The sequence below is a fragment of the Arachis ipaensis genome, chromosome B3, assembly GCF_059453495.1.
Source record: "Arachis ipaensis isolate K30076 ecotype BB chromosome B3, ASM5945349v1, whole genome shotgun sequence".
NCBI classification, from domain to species: domain Eukaryota; kingdom Viridiplantae; phylum Streptophyta; class Magnoliopsida; order Fabales; family Fabaceae; genus Arachis; species Arachis ipaensis.
In genome coordinates, this window is record NC_142438.1 from 141,383,894 (window position 1) to 141,401,257 (window position 17,364).

Here is a 17,364-nt window from a genome sequence, read left to right on the forward strand (position 1 = left end):
TTCATTGTGATTGTACACAGAAATTATTACAAAGCAGTTATGAACACGTTCATATTTCTTAGTAAGCGTTACCGTTGAAGCCGTCTATATATACATATATGCTACAATGTTAGTTGGTAATGACCCAAGCTAAAGATATATGAAACCAAGTAAGATGCAATAATTAAGAATAATATTATGCTAATGTGAAATGGTTCCTTTGTTTCTGCTGATATAAAATTAAATAAGGTTAAAAATATTTTTGGGTTTATTACTCTTTTGACTAGTTATATATCAGTGATCTTTAGTAAATTTAGACAACATGTAACCTATGTATTAGATAAAACAATGATTATTATCTGACCAAGGACCAGGGTGTCCAACTGTAAGGACTTTCAACCAAATTTACTTTCTTTTAGGGACCATTGATAATATTTTTAGAGAGTAGTTTGGACTTGACTTGGGATTTTTAGTGTAAAAAGTTTTGGATTGGATCATTGATAATAGTTTGTCAAGTTCATTGAGTCTTTGAACTTTCTAATTATTATTTAACATGCTTTTATTTTAGTTTTTAAAGAAGCAGTTAACATATATTTTAATTTTCTGCATGCATGGCAGGATGATTTTAAAAATGCTATAGAACAGGTTACGCAAAAAGTATCTGAAGAAGGAAGTAATGCACCAAATGAGATGAATGTGTGATGTGAAATAGCCAGAGTTAAAAAGGGGAGAATTTATAGACTTGGAATAGAATTCACTGCAATTGACAAAAGACCTAGTTATCATGGTTTCAGTTCTCGGTCATCTGATTGGTTGCAAAAGTAAGAACATGAAGAAATAATGAAGAAAATGCAAGAAGAGAACGTTGACTTGAAAACTAGGTTGGAAAAGTGTTAGTCCTGTTCAGCAATTTAAGTTCAAGCAGCAGTATATCAACCACAAAATGATCAAGGAAATCATGCAGTTCAGAATGAAGTAAAAATCAAATATCAATGTGTATGTAATCTGAATGGAATGAATAATAATTTCCCCTTTCGAGTGAGGGACACACTCCTCAATGATAACAATTCATAATTTCTTACCACTCCTCTATTCTTTGCCTTCCTTTTTATCCTTTTCTCTCTCTAAGTTGTTACGTAACTAACTCAATACTACCTCTAATTTTATTACTCTACTGCGCCCTTATTTTAAAGTTCATAATCCTTCATCCACGCTGGCTGTTTCTTCACCCGTTTGTCCCTCTGCTCAGCTGCTGGTTTATCTGGCCCAATTACTATCTCATCACTTTCAGTTTGCTGTATTGGGCCGGGAGTAGCAGCTGTTAATGGGCTCGTATCAATTACTCCCCCCATGACAATGACCTTGTCCTCAAGTTCTTCATTAGGAAACATTTTGGTAAGTTCGACCCAATTCACCCAAGTAGCTTCCTCTCTCGAGGTACCTTCCCATTCTACAAGCACTTGCACTTCTCTAACATTTTCGTCTGATTGGGAGACACGACTATCAATAATGGCAGCAGGCACAGGTTCAAACGGTAATGATGGGGGTAGCTGATGGATGCTCGTATCACTAGAGACCTCGCCCTTGTACTCCTTCAACAAAGATACATGAAAAACAGGATGAATTGCGCTACCAGCAGGAAGTTCCAGTTTGTAAGCAACCACACCTACTTTTTGTAGCACCTTGAAAGGTCCATAGAACCGCTTTCCAAGCTTCAAATTTCCACGGTTAATTACTGAACCTTGGCGATATGGTTGGAGCTTGAGGAGGACCCAATCACCGACATTGAAACTCTTCTCGCGCCTATGTTTATCAGCTTGGCGTTTCATGCGATCCTGGGCAACCTTCAAGTGATAATGAAGTTCCATATCGAGAATTTCTCTCGCACGCAACATGTCCTCAACATCCTGAACAGTTGCAGTGTGGTTTATGTAACCTGGAATGGGACGAGTAGCAAAACCATACAAAGCCTCATGGGGTGACATCCCAATGGTGGAATGAAAAGATGTGTTGTAACAGTATTCAGCCCAGGCAAGGTAAGCAGACCACTTAGAAGGGTAAGAGTGAGAGAACACACGTAAATACTGCTCAATAGTGCGATTAACTACCTCAGTCTGACCATCCGTTTGTGGGTGGTAAGCCGTGCTAAATAGAAGTTTGGTTCCACAGTTCTGAAGTAATTGCTTCCAAAATCGGCTAAAAAATAGTGGGTCACGATCGGATACAATCGTCGCAGGAAACCCATGAAGTCGTACCACCACATTTATAAATTTCTGGGCCACCATCTTGGCTGTGAATCCGGTCTTTAAGGGAGCTATGCGAGCTATTTTGCTGAACCTATCAACCACAACCAGTAACGCTGTAAACCCAGCAGAAGGAGGTAACCGGGTGATGAAATCCATGCTAATGTGTTCCCATGGTCTCATCGGCACTGGGAGTGGCTGTAACAACCCTTGCGGCTTTGCAGTGATATATTTAGTACATTGACAATCCGGGCAATGATTCACAAATTGAATCACATCTTGCCGCATTCCCGGCCAAAAGAAGAGCTCACCTAACCCCTTATATGTCTTTAATATTCCCCCATGCCCGGCTGTCACCGTTGTATGAAATTGGTGTAGAAGAAGGTCTCTGAGGTTATCAATTTGGGGAACCCAAATCTTACCACGATATAAAAGAAGACCATCTCGGAAGGTATAGTCCGAGGAGATGTCACCCGTGTGCAATTGCTCCTTTAGGATTAACAGTTCTTCCACTTCTTGGTTGGCCTTCAAGAGGGCTGGAATGATTGAGGCTTGAATAGTAGTGAAGGCTTGGAATTGGACTCTATCCATTTCTTCTTGCTGCCTTGATAGCGCGTCTGCTGCATTGTTAAATTTTCCAGGTCTATATTCGATGTCAAAATCGTAACCCAGTAATTTGGAGAGGTAGTGTTGCTGTTCGGGGGTGAGGATTACCTGCGTCATAAGCTCCCGAAGACCTTGATGATCTGTTTTAATAGTGAACTTGCGGCCTAAAAGATAATGCCGCCATTTCGCTACTGCCTGTGTCACAGCATATAGCTCTCGCACATAAGCCGAAGCCTGTGCCATGCGTAACCCCATTTTCTTACTGAAATACGCTATAGGATGGCCTCCTTGTGATAGAACTGCCCCTATGCCGGTGCCTGACGCATCCGTTTCTACCACAAATTCTTTGGAAAAATCAGGGAGTGCGAGTACGGGAGTGTGCGTCATAATGTTTTTCAACTGATGGAATGCTTGATCTGCAGCAACTGTCCACTGGAAGGCATTCTTTTTCAACAGCTCCGTCAGTGGGAAATCTAACTGGGCATACCTTGCCACAAACTTCCGATAATACCCTGTCAACCCCAGGAATCCGTGCAATTGTTTCAGATTCGTGGGTTCTGGCCAAGCAAGAATAGCCTCAATTTTCGCTGGATCCACTTTCACTCCTTCCCCTGTGATCACATGGCCCAAATATTCTACTTGTTGTTGGGCAAAGGAACATTTGGATTGTTTAGCAAAGAGCTGGTTCTCACGCAGCACTTGTAAAGTGAGGGACAAGTGCTCTAGATGTTCCTCCTTACTCCTGCTATATACCAATATGTCATCAAAAAATACTGCAACGAAACGCCTCAAGAATGGCTGAAAAATATGATTCATGGTTTCCTGAAAGGTGGAAGGTGCATTCGTAAGTCCAAATGGCATTACCACAAACTCGTAATGGCCAATGTGCGTTCGAAAGGCAGTTTTATCAATGTCCTCCTCCTTCATGCGAATCTGGTGGTAGCCACTGCGCAGGTCAATCTTAGAGAAATAGATGGCACCGTGCAGTTCATCTAAGATTTCATCAATAGTAGGGATAGGAAACTTATCTTTTACTGTAATGGAGTTGAGAGCTCGGTAATCGATACAGAAACGCCACCCTCCATCCTTCTTCCTGACTAGCAGTACTGGACTAGAGAAAGCGCTTTGGCTATTGCGAATAATCCCTGTACTCAGCATTTCTTCCACAAGCCTCTCCATTTCTTCTTTCTGGAAGTGGGGATAACGGTACGGTCATATACTCACCGGTGCAGAGCCAGGAATTAGATGAATATGGTGATCGACTTCGCGTTGCGGCGGCAATTTGATGGGCTCCTCAAAGACTTCTGAGAATTCAGTAAGAACCCCTTGAACACTTTCATCTTCCAAGGCAGCTTGTGGTGTGGAATCAGTATTGGTAACCTCTAAATGGAACATGGAGACAATAGCGTTGCTCGCATTAAGCTTCTTAAGCTCTCTGAAATGAAGATTAGCATCCTTCAGTAGCCGCTCACCTTGGAACACTACCCATTTACCCATGATTTTAAACTTCATGAATAATTCCATGTAGTTAATCCTAATTGTCCCTAACCGCATCATCCAGTGCACCCCCAAGACAACATCAGCACCCTTTAAGTCCAGTACATAAGTATCAACCGCAAAATTATACCCTTGAACTGTTAGTGCCAAGTTCTTGCACATTGCTCCGCAATGGATAGAATCATCGTTACCCACCATCACTTGTAGAGCAAGAGTTGGACTGAGCGACAAATTCAACTTCTTGGCTACAGACCCTTTTACAAAGTTATGAGTACTTCCACCATCAATGAGGATCATCAATTGTCGGTTAGAGTGGGTACCACGGACTCTGAGCGTTTCCGGGTGAAATTCCCCTGCGAGGGCATTCAAACTAATCTTAGGTGGTTGTTCATCCCTTTCCCCAGCGTCGTCGGAATCAGATTCTGGCTCTACCACTGTCGTATGAGGCTCTTGCATCAGTTCCCATAATTCCTCTTCCCCCACTAGGAGTTGCAATGATGATTTGCAGCGGTGACCGGGGCTGTACTTGTCGTCACAATAATAACAAAGTCCTTTTTTCCGGCGTGCACGTATATCGGCGCTGGTGAGTCTCTTGACCGGTGGGGTTTGTGGTGCGGTGGGAGAAGAATTGGTTGAAGGGGTGGGGCGGGGGGGAACGAAAGGTTTGAAGAGGTGACGGTGTGAGTGATGGGTTTCTGAAGTTAGGAAACCGGGTGTAGAGTTCGGTTGGGTGCAAACCGATTCGGTGGCCCAAATGAGGAATTTTATTTGCTGCTATTGTTTTTTGTGAGGCCCAATGTTACTGCATGTTTCTGCTCATACAGTTTGGCAAGAGAGACAGCTTGGATATAGGAATTGGGTCGGGCCAGCAGTAGCTCGCACTTCAGGTGCTCTTGGAGCCCAGCGGTAAACAGAGCCACAATCCACTCTTCACTCAGCCCTGTCACACGGTTGCTCAGTTCTTCGAATTGACACTGATACTCTTCCACCGACCCACCTTGCTTCAATTCCTTGAGGGCTGTTCTTGGATCATAGAACACGTTCTTGCCAAAGCGAGCATTCAGCGCCTCAAGGAATGAGTCCCAGGTGTACGCAATATTGTTGTTGACTCCCCAGCGATACCATGCATAGGCGGCACCCACCAGATGGAAGGATAGTACCCGAATCCTTTGTTCAATTGGAATGTTGAAGGTCTCCAAGTATTGCCTTGCCCGGAAAACCCAATCCTCTACTCCATCTCCTTCGAACATAGGAAGGTCGGCCACCTTCAATTTCCGGGGCCATTGTGGTTCTCCATCCAAATTAACAGATCCCGAGCCTTCCACCACATCATCTCTAGCAAAGCTGGGATCGCCACTAGCTGCCTTCAGTTTCATACCCTCACGGAGCAGCTTTTCAATAGCACGCAGTGATGAATCCATCGCTATAAGTTGCTGTTGCGTCCCTGCTATCTGTTCGTTCGCCTCCACCAAACCACGGCTCAGCGTCGCTACCTCATGCTTATTGGAGAGTGTTAATTCTTCTAGTCGGGATAATCGAGTTCCTTCCGTCATCTTGGGTATCTCTCAATGAAAGCACCAATTGTTAGTCCTGTTCAGCAATTTAAGTTCAAGCAGCAGTATATCAACCACAAAATGATCAAGGAAATCATGCAGTTCAGAATGAAGTAAAAATCAAATATCAATGTGTATGTAATCTGAATGGAATGAACAATAATTTCCCCTTTCGAGTGAGGGACACACTCCTCAATGATAACAATTCATAATTTCTTACCACTCCTCTATTCTTTGCCTTCCTTTTTATCCTTTTCTCACTCTAAGTTGTTACGTAACTAACTCAATACTACCTCTAATTTTATTACTCTACTGCGCGCTTATTTTAAAGTTCATAATCCTTCATCCACGCTGGCTGTTTCTTCACCTGTTTGTCCCTCTGCTCAGCTACTGGTTTATCTGGCCCAATTACTATTTCATCACTTTCAGTTTGCTGTATTGGGCCGGGAGTAGCAGCTGTTAATGGGCTCGTATCAAAAAGACAGAAAGAAGACTTGAACTCATTAACCATATGCTTCAAGAAATGATGAAAAAGCTTAATTTTAAAATTTCGATTCCTCAACTAGAAGGTGGAGAAACAAATATAAGAGAGGATGAAGATGGTGAACGTATGTCTGAAGAGTGATTAGTAGTTGTGATGCTAGTTAGTTAATAGACTTTAAATGATGTAATTAGTAATATGAGAGTGTTGCATACTTATTATTGTTGTCTATAATATTGAATTGATGAGTTATTTTAGTTATTGTTTAAGTGTGTTATGTTATTTTGGTTATTGTTTAAGTGTTATTTACTTTTATGTGTTAAAGTGTAGGTTTTTTGTTGATAATTTTTCAATATTTGATGGCATAAATATAAATTTAGTAAAAAAATTATAATTAAACAATTATGATAGACTAAAATGCTTGGTTGCTAAAATATAGGTTTACACTTAGCGACCAAATTAGAGACTGAAATGTTGGTTACAAATTAGCGACCGATTTAGCGATCGAAATAACGGTCACGAATTAGAGACCAAAACACTAGTAGCAAATTAGTGACCGATTTAGCGACTGAAAAGTGGGTTGCTATTTAGCGACCGATTTACTCAGAAACCGATTTAGCGACGTAAAATTTGGTCACAATTTAGCGACCTATTTGTTTAATGACCGATACTCTTTGATGAAGGTTTGGTGGCCTTGTTAACAAATCGATCGCGACCGAAGTTGGTCACTATTTTTTTATTAGCGACCATGATTTTAGTGACCACCGAAATCGATCGCTAAATCGATCGGTATTCCGGTAATTTCATGTAGTGAAATAAAATAAAATGAAATAAAAATAAAAATAAAATATCAAACATTAAAGACAAAATTAAAATTTAATCTAAATTTTAGGACTAAAATATTATTTTACTCAATAATTAAAAACTGGAAAAATAAATACCCTTATATATTAATATGAGTTTGTCTAATATGTATTTTTAGAGCATATATGAATATTAAAAATAAAATTTTTTTATTAAAATATAAAAAATTTAATTTTTTAATACACTTAAATTTTAAATATTAAAGATCTGAATATTATCGTGGTCAATGAATTCAATATGTTAACTAACTGACCAATAAAATATAATATTTTTAGCAAATATTTTACTAATTTTAAATATTAAAAACTAAATTATAAATTATAAATTTTAAATTATAAATTTTAATAATAAAAGATAAGTTATTAACTCAAAATATTAACTAATATTGATGAAAAAATATTAATTCTTAGTATTTTTTTAAAGATGCTAAAAGATCAACATAATTATAAATAATTATTTATAATTTATAATAAAAAAATTTAATAATTTATAGAAAATATTTATAATTGTTATTTTTTAATTTATTATTAAATATATTTTTTATTGTATTCATTATGGGTATTATTAAATATATTATTAGACTCTTATATATTTACACCATAGTAAATCAAATTAATTTGCATCTATTTATATATCTTAATAAAAACATAATAAATCGAATTGTATAGTATCGATTTATTAACAGTTTACGTATCACGTCCATGTAAATTGAAGCATTCTCAATCGATTTACTTAATTAATGATATCATAGAGTAAATTGAACGGTACTAATTCGATTTATTAAAAGTCTCATCAATCATAAATCGAAACTATTTGAATTGTTTTACCATATAACTTAGTAAATCGATATGACCTCATTTGATTTATTATTAAAATTTGTAATTCGAAAAATTTCAATTTAATTTACATAAAAATACCAATAAAAATAAATAGCGTAACATTTTTTATTTTAGATGATATATGTAATATTTTCAATGCTTTAGTTTATATTGTGTCTAAAAACACATGTTAACTGAAAAGACAAGCATAGTAACTAGTAACGCAAGAAGCCGTCCAGTATGACAACATTGAACCTGCTAATGTGGCCAAGGAAAGTGTTAAAAGTTAAAACTCGAGATTGAACAGGGGGACTACGGAACAAAAGTATTGATATTGCTGAACCCTTCTCCCAAAACAAAATTGATTAAATCAACAATGGGCTATACTATGGAACCATATATTTTCTTTGTTCATTTTAAATGTAATTTTACTTTTACTTTTACTTTTACTTTTACTTTTATGAAAGATAATTTTCCAAACATATTATAAACCTTAATTAGAAAATTCTTCTTTTTATTTATTTTTTTATTGCCTAAACCCTAAACATGTTAACAAGAAACCATTGCTTATATTTCTTCAATTTCCTACCGCGGTGAATAGGCTATATTAACTATTCATTTTCTATATTCCCTTGGAAGAATAATTACTGCTTTTTAAAGAAATAGTCATAAAATGAACTCTTTTTTATATTTATTAAAACTATTAATTTATTACTAGAATAGTTAAACCATGATTCATATTTAAAGTTAAAGTTAAATTCTATTCTATAATAATAAGATAATTAATTAAGTATGTTAAAATTTTTTGAAGAAAAATATGTATTTTTTAAATATGTAAGCTCTTCATTTTGTGTTTAGTAAATAAAATTTTTTTACGTAATTACGTTTATAGTTTTTAAATGATATGAGTGCTTTTAAAAGTATTTAAAATAAAAAAATTTAAAATTAATTTATACTTATCAAAATTAAAAAAGTCTTATATAATTTCATACATTAATAAATTTTTAATTTATTCTTATAGTTATATCCAATAGTATTTTTAAATCTTAAAAATTATTTTATCAAATATAATTGTTATTGCTTGAGTCATTTTTATTTGACTTACCAAAACATATATAGTACCATTTTTAAAAGACTATCTTCTAAAATATATTTGATAAATTATTTTTAAAAAATAAAAAATTTATCAAACTAATTCATAATCTAAAAGAAAAAAAAAGCCATATTAATATTTTTTATGTATCAAATCATCAAGCTGCATGTTTATATTAGTAGCTTTTTTTTTAATATTTTTTTTGACACCTATTTTCATTTATAATTAATCACTTTATTTTATTTTACACGATTTTAGAGTATTATAAATAAAAAAGAGTTGTTATGAATAATGTTAAAGCATATTTTAGCAATCGAAAATGTTTGGAGTCAAAGGTAATCATAATTTTGTTTTTGTTTGTATTCGTTGATTATTATTAATGGATAATTTAGATATACATAGAAATATTATATTAATAATATTTCTATAATTTAAATATAAATACTCTCATGTATATCTTTACTAGGATAGAAAATTATCCACTCTAATTTATTAGGATTGTAAATTATACTTTTTAAGATAAGAAATATTTGATATAGTTTCATATCAAAAGTTGTATATATATGTGTTCATGACTAATAGAAAAAGTAGGTTGAATTTTCTATATGGTATCAGAGCATACTCTAGTATCGACAAACACAAAAGGAACCTAGCTGCATAACCATGGCAGCAGAATCAGAAAAGAACTCTGTAAATGTACCAGAAACTTAGAAAAAGGAACTAAAAAAACTTACTCGCCATATGACCTCAATGCGAGTGACAACCCAGGAAATGTAATCATGCAAGTGCAGTTGCGTGGAGAAAATCATGAGGAATGGGCTAGAGTTGTGAAAATATCACTTCGGCCTCAAAAAAATGGGGATTCATCGATGGAACTCTCACGGAACCAGAACAAGTTGCATCTAATCTTGAGGATTGGTGGATAGTCCAATCCATGATTATATCATGGATCTTGAACACGATTGAACCAAGTCTAAGGTCGACCGTTGCGTATGTAGAGAACGCACGGACACTGTGGAAAGATATCAAAGAGCGGTTTTTCGCTGTGAACGGACCACGAATACAATAACTGAAGTCAGATTTGACGAGATGTAAGCAGGAAGGAATGACCATGACGGCATATTATGGGAAATTGAAAGTACTGTGGATGAATTAGCACAGTGAGAGCAAATTCCCAAATGCACGTGTGGTGGATGTAAGTAGGGGATTTGATCTCAACTTGAGAAGCGAAGGGAAGAAGAGATGGTCCACCAATTTTTGATGGGCCTAGATGACGCATGTTACGGAATAGTGCGGTCAAATATTCTGCAACCGATCCTTTGCCATTGCTAAATCGTGTGTACGCAATGCTAGTCCAAGAGGAGAGAGTAAAGATGATGCCTAAGGCATCAGAAGAGAGAGGGTTGGTTGTAGGACTCGCAATGCAGGCAATAAATAGGACGAAGGGACGAGGAGATCCTAGACAAAAATCAACAATATGCTCTGACGGTGTCAAAAGTGGGCATGATGTTAAAGGATGCTTTCAGATTGTAAGATATCCAAAATGGTGGGGCAATCGACCAAGGAATGAAGTAAGATACGGTGGCAAAGGTTACGAACGACAAGGCATGCGTACTCGAGGAATTCCAGCGCGTGCACATGTGGCACACACTGATGGAAGTGGTAGGCATGCTACCAACATAGAAGACACGAGACGTGAGATGTTAGGATTGACCAATGAACAATGGCAAGTATTGGTAGATATGATAAACAAGCAAAAACCAAATGACTCCAAGAAAATGACAGGTAAGAGAATTTTTTATTTATGGATCATTGATAGTGGAGCTTCCAATCACATGACTAGAATCCTAAAAAATTTATGTGAAAAAAAAAACTATACGCGGGTGTCCAGTAGGTTTACCGGATGGAGAGCAGGTGATAACGCGCAAGCAAGGAGCAGTGATACTTGAAGGAGGACTTGAATTGAAAAATGTTCTCTATATACCTCAATTAAAATACAACTTACTCTCAGTTTCTCAATTAACAGATGAAGAACACTGTCTAGTACAATTCACTAATAAATTTTGTGTCATACAGGACCGCACTTCGAGAATGCTGATTGGAGCGGGTGAGCAAAAGGATGGGCTTTATTGGTATCGTGGGGGCACACATGATTCAAGCTTGTCATACCAGAATAGAGAATCAACTAGCACTTTGGCATAAGAGATTAGGGCATCCATCATTTCAAATTATGCAAATACTCCGTAATGTAAGTGAAAAATATACAACTAATGAGATTTGTGAAATTTGTAAAAAATCTAAGCAAACAAGAGATAAGTTTTTTTTAAGTGTTTCCAATATTTTTTATTTAATCCATTGTGACTTGTAGGACCCTATAGAACTCCCTCCTCGTGTGGTGCTTCATATTTCTTAACTATTGTGGACGATTGTTCACGAGCGATTTGGATATATTTGTTGAAAAAAAAGGTTGAGGTATCAATCACATTGAAAAAAATTTTCACTTTGATTGAACACCAATATAACAAATATGTTAAAATGGTGATAATGGAACGAAATTCGTGTGTTTAAAACAATACTTCCTACAATAAGGCATTGTTCACCAATCGTCATGTATTAATACACCGCAACAAATAGACGAGTGAAGTGCAAACTTCGACATATTCTCAATGTTGCTAGATTATTACGGTTTCAAGGCAATCTTCCTATTCAGTTTTAGGGAGAATGTGTCTTAACTGCTGGCTATTTAATTAATAGTACGCCATCCTCAGTACTGAAGGGCAAGACTCCGTATGAGATTTTTCATTTAACAATTTCAAGTTATGAGCACTTACGGGTTTTTGGCTCTTTGTATTATGTTCAAAATCAGAATAGGCAACGGAACAAATTTGCCAGCCGTAGTCGAAAATGTGTGTTTGTCGGACATCCTTTTGGGTAAAAAGGATGGAAACTATTTGACTTGGAAAAAGAAGTTTTCTTTGTTTTTCGTTACGTTCATTTTAATAGGAAATATTTGATATAATTTCATATCAAAAGTTGTATATATATGTGTTCATGACTAATAAAAAAGTAGGTTAAATTTTCTACAATTACCACTAGAACAAATGCTTAATATTAAATATAATAAATGTATAATTGTAGATGTTACATATATAAAATTTAGTAATTTATTAATTTTAGATAATCAAAATTTTTATGTAATTAAATCCAACTAAATTATGATACGACGTACGTATATTTTTTTTTGTTTTTTGTTTTTTTTTTCATTTGATTTTTTATTCTTTTTCTCTTCTTTCTCTTCCATCATTATCATCATCATTACCACCATGATCATTTTTTTCTTCTTCTTATACATTTTTTCTTGATTTTATTTATTTTTGTTTGTTTATTTGTTTGTATATTTTTAAAAATTTTATGAAAGAAAAAAAAATACAAAAATTAAAGATGATGATAATGATGAATGACACCAAAATTTTTTATCCAACATACAAAAATAAAATAAAAATGACACCTAAATTTTTTATATAAAATACAAAAATTTTACTACAATAAATACAGAATTTGAATTGAAATCAACGCCACATTACAAGATAGTTTGTTATTTAAGACTTAGGAATATACAAGTTAACCTTAAAACAAATTTTTTTAGATAAAATTCTCTATTTTTTAAGTAAAGCATAAGATATAAAAATTTTTTTGTATTAATAACAAAATATGAAAAAGAAGAAAAAGAACTTGTTGAGAAAAAAAAGGATAAAGTATGAAGAAAAAAATAGAAAAAGAAGATATGTTGGGAGAAATTTCGGTGTCACGGCTAAAAAAAATTAATGTTATTTTTAAGAAATTTCGATGCTATTTTTGTTTCTGATAACTTCTAATTAGTTAAGAAATTTTCTGTGTTACCATTTAAAAATTTCGATGTCAAATTCAGAAAATTTTTATGTCAAGCTTTAAATTTTTCGATACTATTTTTCTGATAAATCAAACACAATTCAAAACTTTCCTCTTTTTTCTTCTTTATCATCGTTATCATCTTCTTTTTCTTCTTCATATTCTCTTTTTTATTTTATTTTTTTATAATTTTTCTTATTTTCACCGTCTTAAAAAGACAAAAACAAAAAAAAAGAGAAGAAAAAAATACTATAATAACATTAAAAAGAGAAAGAGGAAAAGAAATATAAAAAAATTGCTAAGTAATGGAAGAACGACAAAGCGAAAAAATACGTGAAAAGAAAAAAAAGAACATAAAAAAGAAAAAATGCGTAATTTACTGTGTTAGTGATTTTTTGTTAAGTTTGAATTAAATTGATTGATAAAAATATTTAGATGTATAACAAAACTCTATAAAATTGTAAATGTTAAATACAAAAAAAGAATTATTGATGTTATATTATTATCTTCTTAACATTGTAATATGTTAATGGAGAACCAAAACTACGAACATGCACTTTCAAAGCTACTATTATTTGATATTTCAGGATATATCTCAATGTGATATTAAAAGATTAATCTGTTAAGAATTTGAATTATAGTTAAGCAAATGATTAGATTGTCAACTCAAGTTAATTTGAAAACTACTATTATTTATTTGCTAATATTTTTAAGTCAATATATCAAGAACTAATTCACTATAAATTATTAAATTTTTATTTAAAAATTTATCATTAACTAATAGAATTATTAGACCAAACTATTAACCCAAATTGATTTACAGAACAATATTCAATTCATGATACTCCATGATAAGATGTGGAGATGGACTCTCCCCCAGATAAGATTCGGCCCTCCCTTATGTTTTAATAGAACCAACCCACTTGGCGATCTCTGCCCAATCATATAACCGAAAACAGGAAGTTAGTTTCTTCAAGACTTGTTACTAGGCCTAGGGCCAAGGCATGGTAATGGACCACAACATCTCAAACTCCTCGTCTCATCCCAGCGTGTTCAGTACTGAATCATTACCACAAGAATCTTTTCGTAGGAAGTAATTAACAAATATTTTTGAATTGTATTTTATATTAATTAATTATTATTAATTAATAATTTTTTAAATTTAATTTTTAAAAAAATACAAATTAATAATTATTAACTTTAGTTATTTAAAATTAACTGATTAAAAATTATTTGTCTATATTTTTTCTTAAGAAAATTGAGACGATTTACGGTAGTTATAAAAAAATTTTACATGTAAATTTAATTATTTACTGTCTTTAAAAATAACTACATTTTATTTCTACCACGTAAAAAGTAGTTTAAAGGGTCGAATGTTATCAGATGAACGTATAATTAAACTTGATTAAATATCATTATAACAACGTAGAATTGTTTTACAACTGCAATAAGTGTTATATAAGCAACGAAACCCAAACTTATCCCCATTGCTAATGGGAAGGGTATCATTTTCAACTTTCATGGCGAAGAAGGCCTTTCTTTTTGGATGAGGCATGTTGAAGTTTGTGATGGGGCAACTAATTCCTTTTCGGTGTATGCACAACTTAACCTTCGACAAATCTTGTTTTGAATTTTCATTGGCCGGGAGATGCTAAATCTTGTTTTGAATCCTGGATCTCTATTAAAATGGTAAGGACTTGAAATTTGGAAGAGATGATGGAACAAGTCATGCTGATAAAGATCAATGGCAAAGGGAGAAGCTTGAGAAGAGGTAATTCAGAGAGGAGGTGCGTGTTAATGTCACAAGTACGAAGAGTGTTGAAGTTAGTCTCATATCAAAAAAAGCAAAGGAAGAGTGAGAAATTTATAAGATGAGAGATCCATTAATTTACTCTTTTAAGGTTTTGAGGTGGATGTAGTGTCCCATGGTTAGCCCAACAGTGCGTTTTTTGATAAAACAAGCATTAATTTATTGTATATGAATTATGAAGCTTTAGGTGTGTAATAGTGATGATGATGATGATGTTGCATTCTTTAACTTAACCCTTCCACAAGTGATGAATAGAATAAAAATTGGCCATGAAGAAGGAAACACAATATTTAAAATAATGCCAGCGCAACAAGTGACGCTACATCCAAATTTTGTCCCTCCAAATCCGGGCATTGGTCACTATTACCACATGGCAATACATGTCCCACCCCATGATTTTTGTATCAAACACATGCATCAACCAAAAACAGACATTCAAATTTACAAAGTTGCCATGTTGGAGATATATATTTTATTTGTTTTTGAATTAGGTGTATAATAAAATGACAATGACATGCTGCATACCAAGTAGCGTTATCAAATAAACAAGTAACAAAGAAAGGAGGGTTGGGGCTTGCAGGATGGCTGATGAGGAAGTATCAGACATCTCGGAAGAATCGACGGCGAGAGGCTTTCCTTCGCTGTTCAGAGTGCAGGATTGAGGGTCCGATCCGTCAGCACTGAGCATCAAAGCCCGAAGAACCGCGGAAACTGTGTGAATGTATGCTGTCGTGTTCCTGGCCAGAAGCCATGTCAACCCCATGAGCTCACAATCTTTGTTGTGGATCTTGGTGGTCCTGTTCTCTGATGCTTTGCTTGAATTTGAAGAAGCCTTCTTTTTAAGCTGTGTAGAAACAATTAATACTTCATATTAGACTACCAAACATTAAAATTAGTAAATTGCGCTTACGCATTGGTTGGTGTAACATTCACTCACTTGCACAAATAATCAAAATTGCATGCACTACTGTTATAAAAAAAGATTCGGCTTTCTTTGTTTTCTTTCAGAAAACTAAATGGAGGCTTGACATTTTTGCAGTGTCAAATTATGCTATGATTATTTTATTTTATTTTTATTTGTTAGCAACAACAAGAATCAAATGCAACATGCATATTAATAAAAAAAACAACAATAAGATTCTGAAGAATAGATAGATATTTATGTTTTGAACATGAAATGAAAATTAAGTGCAAGGGCATCACCGCACATGCGACAAGGTCTGTGCAAGTAGTAGTTGGAAATGTGAATTGTGTCAGGAAATAGTTGAATAATTGAGAGTAATTGCAAGTGGACAGGCTAAGAAAAAGAACACTTACAGAGTAGAGGGTATGCAAGCAGTTGGAGCATGAAGAAAGAGGCGGGAAAGCAGTTGGAGTGAGACAACGGTTCTCCAAGTTCAAATTTTGGAGGGTGTGAAAACTTTGATGAGGGCAGGTGAAGGGGTGCAGCCTGATCCCGCAGTAGCAGTAGACAACATCGCAGGTGTCGTTGGGTTGCATCAGCTGGATTCCCCTGCCTTTGAGGGCCTTACCTAAACCAGCAACGCACGTTTCCGAGTCATCCGGCAACAAGGGCATATCATATGAATATGATGAAGCAGCATCAGCATCAGCATCAGCAGCAGCATGCTTCAGTGCCGTTGAGGAGTAGGCAGAGTAAAGCCAGGCAGCCAACACGGGGCAGCACCTGCTGCGGTCCAGGCTGGATCCACAGGCATTCTTGATCCCTTGGTAGTGCTCGTCGGAGAAACTCAGAGAGCACCCCTCAACGTTTTCCTCTTCAGGGAATGCGGGTATTGTTGCTGTTGATGCATCGCTTATCACATAGCATGGAACCACAGCGCACAGCAACAACACAAGGGCAAGTCTCTTCTTCATACTATTGAAGAGATGCTGGGGTTTATCAGAGTTTGGCACTATGATATTGCTACCTCATTTTCTTGCTTTGATTATTAATTACCCCTCTCTTATTCCTTGCTGTGTTTATTAACTCCTATCTCATCACATCTGTGGAATTTTTAATGAGTGGACAGTGTGTGAAGACAATTATATCAATTATTTGACAATACTACACTGCACTACACTACACTACAAAGTTATTCTTCTATCTTTACTCACCTAATATGATGGATGGACCCAGGTTTATGAGTTTAGTCTACGCTGATAAGAATTCCTCATGAACTTTGACACAGATTTATCTACCCAAACACGAAGGCCTAATAAATTGGTCTTGTCAATTGTCATGCAACAAAATTTTGGCTTCGGGATCATGTCACGTGCCCTCATTACGGATTTTAGCATATAGTAAATAAATAAAGTGATCATTGATTCTATTTAACAAGGGTATTCCGGATGTACAAAGTTCAGCAACTGCGTCGAAAATTTGAAAAATCCCAAGTAATCCTTGTAATAGAATTCATGGAGCCGTGTCCTAGCACTAGTAGTTTGAATGGCTCTGTGTTTACCAAGCAGGTTAATCACTTGTATTAGTTATAACTATACTTGAATATGAGAAAGTGTTTTGACTTTTGA

General features: G+C 35.0%; 2 protein-coding genes across 2 annotated transcripts; both read right to left on the reverse strand.

Annotated features, from left to right (window-relative positions):
* Positions 1-4,040: 4,040 nt before the first annotated feature.
* Positions 4,041-4,781, reverse strand: LOC148572638 (uncharacterized). Its single transcript, XM_088507668.1, has one exon. The coding sequence runs from the start codon at positions 4,779-4,781 to the stop codon at positions 4,041-4,043; it is 741 nt and encodes a 246-aa protein (XP_088363794.1).
* A 10,321-nt stretch (positions 4,782-15,102) lies between these two features.
* On the reverse strand, positions 15,103-17,081 carry LOC107631759 (putative GPI-anchored protein At4g28100). The gene is made up of 2 exons (XM_016335305.3): positions 16,150-17,081; positions 15,103-15,676 (listed from the first exon to the last, which is right to left on the reverse strand). The coding sequence occupies exons 1-2, from the start codon at positions 16,708-16,710 to the stop codon at positions 15,320-15,322; spliced, it is 918 nt and encodes a 305-aa protein (XP_016190791.1). The 5' UTR covers positions 16,711-17,081; the 3' UTR covers positions 15,103-15,319.
* Between the last annotated feature and the right edge of the window lie 283 nt (positions 17,082-17,364).

Coding starts and splice junctions, on each gene's coding strand:
- LOC148572638 (XM_088507668.1), bottom strand. CDS start 4,781: ATGCAAGAGCCTCATACGACAGTGGTAGAGCCAGAATCTGATTCCGAC.
- LOC107631759 (XM_016335305.3), bottom strand. CDS start 16,710: ATGAAGAAGAGACTTGCCCTTGTGTTGTTGCTGTGCGCTGTGGTTCCA. Junction 15,677..16,149: donor GCTTGCATACCCTCTACTCT/GTAAGTGTTCTT, acceptor GTTTCTACACAG/CTTAAAAAGAAGGCTTCTTC.